The sequence below is a fragment of the Rhinichthys klamathensis genome, unplaced genomic scaffold, assembly GCF_029890125.1.
Source record: "Rhinichthys klamathensis goyatoka isolate OS25496 unplaced genomic scaffold, OSU_Roscu_1.1 h1tg000059l_1, whole genome shotgun sequence".
Classification (NCBI taxonomy): domain Eukaryota; kingdom Metazoa; phylum Chordata; class Actinopteri; order Cypriniformes; family Leuciscidae; genus Rhinichthys; species Rhinichthys klamathensis.
The window spans coordinates 3,870,029-3,878,075 of NW_026606604.1; the positions used below are offsets into that span (position 1 = coordinate 3,870,029).

The following is an 8,047-nucleotide window of genomic DNA, read 5'->3' on the forward strand; positions in this document are numbered from 1 at the left end:
AAAAAAGATTAAAATAATTTTAAAATGGCACTTGTTAAAAATGGTTAAGGTTGCCCACCTATAGCAGGGGTAATAACTGAAATTGGCACACATCCATCTGTTTATAGTGCAACATGATTGTAGATTACAGCCTTCTGACAAATCTGTCTGTATACACAATGTTATACATCACATATATAATAATTGGGCTGCGTCTTATTGGTTCTTTAAATTGAATGCATATTATTCAAGAGTGTTTTCACCTCAACCATTGACCCAATGCTGCCTAAATCATTTTTATACACTAAACCTGTTTGTGACCTTCCTCATCGTCCACCTTATAACTGGAGAACGCATGAGAAGTGTTTTGCTTAACAAAGGAGGTGATGAACATCTGCGCCTTGTTCGATTAGGCTACCTCTAGTGCAGCCCAGCCAGACACGCGCGAGGGAGACATCATTGAAGTGGAGCAGCAGCGCGCTCGCAAGTGGAGGCGCGAGTCTCTCTCTTTCTCTCTCTCTCTCTCTCTCTCTCTCTCTCTCTCTCTCTCTCTCTCTCTCTCTCTCTCTCTCTCTCTCTCTCTCTCTCTCTCTCTCTCTCTCTCTCTCTCTCCCCCCAAAATTCAGAGGCGCTCTGCAAAGTGTCAGCCCTGCTCAGTGGAAATCATGTCTTTGAACACTATGAAGAAGATACTCTGCCAATAAACGTTAAAAAGGCGCCTGACTGGAACAAGTCTGAGTGAAGTTCACTCCATCATCTACTCCAGTGAAAGACGCCAGGATGCGCGCGGAACTCGGTATCCTTTGTGCTTTGACTTTCCTGGTCTCGTGCACCCATGGCGCGCGAGTTGTGAGCGGTAAGTTTCATTTTTATGTAGTATAAAGCTATTTTTTATCCATCTAATTCATTTCCAGAATTTCAGTCAGCGAGGACAATTGTATCAAAATATTGAGGGGTTTTTTTTTGTGGTAAAATGACGCTCAAAGGATTTGCTGTCGCAATTATTTAATTTTAAAGGGATCGTTCAGCCAAAAAAGAAAATATTGTCATAATTTAAGCATCCTCATGTTGTTCCAAAACTGTATGACTTTCTTTGTTTGGCAGAAAGGAGAAGTTAGGCAGAATGACATCCTCTGTCACCATTCATTTTCACTGTATGGAAAAATGATGCAAAGAAAGTGAATGGTGACTGAAGCTGAACATCTTCTTTTGAATTCCACAAAAGAAAGAAAGGCATACAGGTTTGGAACAATGTAATATTGAGTAAAGGATCACAAGATTGTCATTTTGGATGAGCTGTCCCTTTAGAGCCATTGTCACACCAGTAGTCTGAATTAAAAATATTGCTTTCAGGAATTTTGACCAAATCTATGAAACAAAATAATGCGCTTAATTTCTCAAATTGATTTTCGGTGTGGCAGTCATAAAGAACTGTTAGATGTGAAATGAACTCTAGAAGCTGTCACAAAATTATATATAATATAATTTATTATATATAAATTATATTATATATACATTCTCTCTTGATTAAGAGATGGAATGAAAATATTAGATGAAAATGAAAGAGATGGGTAGAGACAGACAAATGAACAGAAAAAACAAAACAACAGCTTTATCATGTGTGAACTAAAAGGATGCACCAAGGGAAATTAAAATCAGCTGTGCAGTTCTTTGTGATGAGATCAGGGTTTAACAAAGGTAACTAGAAAGCGGCAGTTTTGTAGAACGGAACTGCAAGAACATTCCATGCTGGAAGGAGGAAAACTGTGCCACACAGAGACAGGAATTGAGGAAGAAAGCTAAGGAAGCTGGTTGAGAAAATGCTGAGTCTAGTTTCCCCCCAGTTAAACCCAGCCCTATTACTGGGCTCAAACTGATGATATTGCAGATCTGGACCAAGCAATTATTTAAAGTACCTCCCGGGCAGGGAGCTAATGTTATTATTAGACTTTTAACAGTCTGTGTATTAATCACAGTTCTCTTCATTGGGCCCATCAGTGTATCTTAAGTGTTTTCTATAATGCAAGATGCTTTGTTTATGATTTCTTTCAAATAATAATTCCATGCATTTTCTATCTATCTATCTATCTATCTATCTATCTATCTATCTATCTATCTATCTATCTATCTATCTATCTATCTATCTATCTATCTATCTATCTATCTATCTATCTATCTATCTATCTATCTATCTATCCATCCATCCATCCATCCATCCATCCATCCATCCATCCATCCATCCATCCATCCATCCATCCATCCATCCATCCATCCATCCATCCATCCATCCATCCATCCATCCATCCATCTATCTATCTATCTATCTATCTATCTATCTATCTATCTATCTATCTATCTATCTATCTAGCCATCTATCTATCCATCCATCCATCTGGAAAGTCATGCAGAACAAGAAATCTCTAAGAATGCAGCATGAATTTTGTGTCTTCAGGTCAGACAGTGTGTCAAGGCAGTCCTGAGCACCCTTGCTATAAGATCGCTTACTTCAGGGACGTGACGAGTCGTGTTGCGTTCTGGGAGGCTCTGCAGGCGTGTGAAATGGACGGCGGTTCGTTGCTGAGCATTGAGAACACGGCAGAGCAGAAGCACATCGAACACCTCCTGCGGGAACTCAGCATCTCCACTTCCACTAGTGCTGCCACCGGGTCGGGTATCACAGACGGAGACTTCTGGATCGGCCTGACTCGCGTGGAGGGCGAGAACGCACAGGAGCCTGGCAGCTTCGCCTCATGCCCCAACCTGTACAGGTGGACTGATGGAAGTGTCTCACAGTTCAGGTAAGATGTGACTGATTTGGGGCCTGTTCAAAGCAGAGTTCTGGATCAGGGTTATGGATCAAAAACTGTCAAACATTAGGACTTTTTTTCCTAGAAACTGGTATGCTGATGAACCATCCTGTGGAGGAGAAGCTTGTGTGGTCATGTATCACCAGCCTACTGCTCTCGCCGGGCCTGGCGGGCCGTATCTCTACCAGTGGAATGATGACCGGTGCAATATGAAGCACAATTTCATCTGCAAGTATGAACCAGGTACTAGGTTATTTGCACTGTGAACCTTTTGAGATGACTGTAAAAAAGTGAGTTCAGGTTGATCAGGTTACTTTTGACAATGTTTGTTTTGTTGTTCTGAGCAGAAAGCTACCTGGTAAAAGAACAGAGCGACAGGCCTGGAGGGCGTGATGTTGGTAAGCAGCCAGGTGTCAAATCCATCATCCTTTGACATAAAGATTTAAAGATGTGTTGACACTAATCTGTAAATGTGCCCTCCAGATCTTTCAACAGAAGAACAAGAGGAGAGGAGAACACCTCCCGTCGACCAGGACGAGAGCCCTCAACTTATAATGCCAGGGCCCTCAAGTAACATTAGATTTAAAATTCTGAAAAGAATATTTTGTGTTCAGTAAAGGTTAAGCTTCAACAGCATTTGTGTTGGTTTACCACAAAAATAATTTCCACTTGTCCTTTCTTTAAAAAAAAAAAAATCAATCTATTACAACGAGTAATTTACAATGAAAGTGAATGGGGCCAATTTCAATTTCTCAAGTTTGAATAGAAGACTTAACTGTAAGCATTTAGCATGATTTTAGTGTGAAAACAGTTACTAATCTTTTCTAAAGTTATATCCACTTTTAAAACTTCTTCAACGGAATGCCTTGAAAACTTAAAATAACTGTAAAATTATTATTTAAATAGCTTTATAGATCAAATAATACACATTTTAACAAAATAATTAATTTACTGTTCAAAAGTTTGGGGTGAGATTTTTTAGGAAAATGTGTTTTATTTTTATATTATTTACATTTAATTTATATTTAATATTATATTCATTTATATTTAATATTATTTAATTTAGTAAGGATATATTACATTGAACAAAAGTGACAGTAACCAAATCAGCATTATTTCCAAAGCATCATGTGACAGCTTTCAGCTTTGCCTTCACAGGAATAAATTACATTTAAAATGTATCAAAATAGAAAACAGTTATTTTAAATTGTAATAATATTTCATAAAGGCAGCCTTCAAGGTAGGTGACTTAAAAACATTTTAAAAAATCTTGCTGAACCCAAACATTTGATTGATTGATAAATAATGTTTTTATGTGCTGTTCATTGAGTTTCACTTGTACTGAACGCAGAATATTCCTTCAACTCAAAATAAATGCCCAAATGTGAATAGAAATCAAAGTGTGTTTTTTTTCTTTCCCAGGTATGCTGCTAATCTACGTGATTATCCCTACCATCCCTCTTCTCTTGCTGATCCTGGTGGCTTCAGGGACGTGCTGTTTCCAGATGTTGAGCAAGAGGTGAGCCATTAAGATCAAATCACTGTAAACGCTGTCAGACTAATGCTAATGCGCTGTCCTATTATGCACAGTATCATCCAAATACTGCGACACATCAGGAAGTCAGTGTCTCACCAGCATCTTTATACAATAACAGCCTTAGCGTCTTGATTAATCAAGGTTTTCTGCTCACTAGCCAAAATCTGACACCATCCTCTATTTCTTTCACTAACCCAGAGTTTTTACTGTGATTAATTAGATTCTTCTGTTTATAACTGTGCCCGGCAAAACAGCTTAGCCCATACTAATCATCATCAACATACTCATTATAGCATGGATTTGGTATATTTGAAGGGGGAGGGGTTTTCCTGCCGCATTACATCACACTGCGTTGGAGACAGAGTCCAACTCGACTTTTATTCCCATCAATATCCAGATCGGCAGGGAACGGGTCTACAGAACTGCTGAAGCAAGCCATTCCTGTCCTCCGCTCCCGGCCCTCAACACAGATCATGAAACACAGTTCATCTCGCTTTAACCCTCGGCCCGTGCTTGGCAAGGCATTATATAGTGGCTTATTTGTGTAATTTATTATGTTTATACGCTGACGCTCCCACAGAGCGATGTCTTTTTAACATATTTCCAATCACTTCGGCAGACGGGGATCCTCAGACAATGCATTAAATCACTGGCAATGACTGAGTGCGCTTTATTCGGTAAAAGGCTTCCTGGAGCGAGTTCAAAGCTTTTGGATAAATGTCTTAACTCCTCAGCAGATGATGCTTCTCTGTTTTACGATGTTTGCCACTTGTTCTCGTGATTAAAAACCATCTTGGAGCATAAAACCAGGAGGAGTCCCCTAACGGCTGCTTTGCTTCGGTCTGCTCATCGCGAATACCTTTAAATGTCTTCCATGCATGGTGCTATAAAACTTTGCCAGTAAAACTCAGCAACAAATTATGAAACTAACAAAACCAAAGGGGAGATTTAAAATCGAACTTTCACAATGCACACAAAAGCAATACATTTACTTCTGTGCCCATATTAACAGATTACAGTATAACAGTATATATCAACAAATAAAACTAAAACTGAAAGTTCTCTCGTTATTTACTCACCCTCATATCATTCCAAAACTGCATGCATTTCTTCTGTGCAAAACAAAAGATATTTTGAAGAATTGTTTTTGTCCATGCAATGGCATTGCATGTATGGATTGGACAATATTGGATTTGATTGTATAGACATAAAGATTTCCACAGAAGAAACTCATACAGGTTTGGATAGACATGAGGGAATATTCATACATGATGAGTAAATGAATATACATTTTTGGGTGAATACTTTTATAAGTAAACTATTTGCAAATAATTCAATTTGCTCACCTATTTTAAAGAAAAGTGACACTGACAGATACACAAACCTGTTATACAGTATATAAATTGTATACATAATTGTATATATATTTTTTTAACAGTAAACCACGGACCAAAACAAGCGTTAACCAATCAACTCTCTGGATCTCCAAGACGCCAAAGACAGACAGTGGGATGGAGGTTTAAAGATTAATCTCCATGATTCAAGCAGCTTCCTGGTTCTGTCTATGTTGCTTGGTCAGCAACACGCTCGTCCGGTTGTTAGTTTAGTGTGTGATTTAGTAAAACAAGCTCAAATGTGCAGCACCAGAAGAGCAGTTACACACGTATCGCATTTCTGTACAAATGTTGTGCTTAGAGCTGGTCCTCAGCCTCTTACAACCACGCAGTTTCCTGTTCACTCCCATGACCTTCTCCATTTCATGTTTCATGTCAGATAGATAGTCTGACCTGAGGGTACTGAAGGCTGCTTAGGGAGGGTGAATGCTAATTGGCACCAAACACAGTGAGCAATTAAATTACTGTAATTAAAGCAAGTACAAGTGGGAACCACATAAAAAGAGGAATTAAGAGTTCCTTCTAACAGCGAAAAGTGTCACACAAACTGAAGCTTGTGACACAGTAAATAAATGAATCACTTAAAGAGCATAACAAAGCCTGCTTCAAAAGGGTTCAGAAGAATTGGAGTACTTTGTGACTCATTCAAGAAATTAGAGGCCCATTTAATCTCAAACATTACTCATGCAGTGTGATGCATTGCCTATGACGCCATAATATCATGCATAATTACCTGCATATACAACTGATAATTTGATAATGATGAGATTTATTTTAAAACATACATGATCATTACTTAAATAACTGGTAGGACCGACTTAAATAGCGACTGTTTTGCTCTGCAGCTTATAGAACATTGTTATCAAAAAACATGAATTAATCAGAAATGTACATATTTTTTTGTATGATGCTATTACAAAGCTGCTTTAAGCTGGCACTTGTATATGCAGTATTTTGCATGAGAATATTTTATCATCACCTTTTACAACACTGCATATAGAAAATATCAACGCTAAAAAAGTATTAAACTGGTTTGCATCATTGTGAAATATTGTATCAGATATCGAAGTTAGTCAGTTAGACATCTGGTTGTACAGGAAGATGCATTTCTGTGAGTGTGGGTAATATTGTGTGTTTGGATTTAAAATGTGCTGTTAATACTTTTTATATTTTTTGAGACAGGAATTGGACAAACGGATTAAAAATATTTCATTGTGAAGATGTTTTAGTATGTTTTTATGTCTCTAGAATTATGCCATTTGTTTGTAGTACCACATACAGTAAATGCTTAATCGCCAACAAAAACACCAGTCTTTTGAGTTACTTGACGTCCGAGTTACACGAAATCTGTATTGTGTTTTCATCACAGATTAAACAGCTGTATGTAGGTTCTTATCGATAAACAACTTTTAATGTGATTAGCAGATATTAAATATGAATAGGAATCGTATTCAAAGAATTTACGTCCTTATCTCTGCTCCTCAAACGCTCAAGAAAAAGGTTCTTTTGCAAAAAAAAATAAAAAACACCTTAGATACACAGATCAAAGCTGAATATACAGATTACTACTGGCAATTGCACCATTTGTATTTGTTTTAGAGAAACACAGTTATGGCCATGAATTTAAATAGACACGGAGATCAGAAAGCTTTCAGGGGGTCCAGCTGGCAGGCAGAGTTAGAGCCAGACATAAGACAAATGAACTGGACCGCATTAACACCGAAAAGATGTGGTACTTTGTATGCGATTTACCCTGGTCTGCAATTAGTGCCAGCATAGACTTTAAAGCACACTGCTAATTACGGAGCCAATTAAACTAATCAGTCCTATGCTTCGACAGGAGAACTCACGTCACACACTCAGGATCTGGTAATTATAGATATGACTGTAATCACTAGTCTGGAGGCACAGGGTAGAATTAAAGAAACAAACCCTTTCCCATCTGGAGAGGGGGGTGATTTTAGCCTATTAGAGATACAAAACACAAGCATCTTATTCTCCACCCGACCAAGATCCAAACAGCTCTTCACATCGCTCTATTAGAACTGGAATACGCTTCGTTTAAAACATACTCCTTAGTCTTTTGTTTTATTTATAACTTTTTTTTTTACAGTGCATCCTGCAAGCTCCAAATCAAATCTAAATGTCAAAGACATTACTACTACTAATTAGAAATGCCAAACACTAATCAATGGGGTTTGGGAATGATAATCAGTGTATGCAAGTGCACTCAGGTGGGGTTTTACATATTTGTGATGATGGATGAATCACAGTTCATATAGTTTTATTTAATTCACCTGAAATTGGATGTAAGAGACGTAATCGGCAGA

At 38.0% G+C, this 8,047-nt stretch overlaps 1 protein-coding gene across 1 annotated transcript; it reads left to right on the forward strand.

Annotated features, from left to right (window-relative positions):
* The first annotated feature begins 556 nt into the window (after positions 1-556).
* chodl (chondrolectin) lies at positions 557-6,567 on the forward strand. Its single transcript, XM_056248999.1, has 7 exons — positions 557-835; positions 2,432-2,777; positions 2,872-3,029; positions 3,134-3,184; positions 3,270-3,356; positions 4,209-4,305; positions 5,762-6,567. Exons 1-7 carry the CDS (start codon positions 760-762, stop codon positions 5,844-5,846), a joined length of 900 nt encoding a protein of 299 aa, XP_056104974.1. The 5' UTR covers positions 557-759; the 3' UTR covers positions 5,847-6,567.
* Positions 6,568-8,047: the final 1,480 nt, after the last annotated feature.

What these genes read in the sequence shown, in the direction of transcription:
- chodl (XM_056248999.1), top strand. Translation starts at nt 760, where the DNA reads ATGCGCGCGGAACTCGGTATCCTTTGTGCTTTGACTTTCCTGGTCTCG. An exon ending in CATCTGCAAGTATGAACCAG is followed by an intron (nt 3,030 to 3,133) that starts GTACTAGGTTAT and finishes TGTTCTGAGCAG; the next exon opens with AAAGCTACCTGGTAAAAGAA. An exon ending in TTCCAGATGTTGAGCAAGAG is followed by an intron (nt 4,306 to 5,761) that starts GTGAGCCATTAA and finishes TTTTTTTAACAG; the next exon opens with TAAACCACGGACCAAAACAA.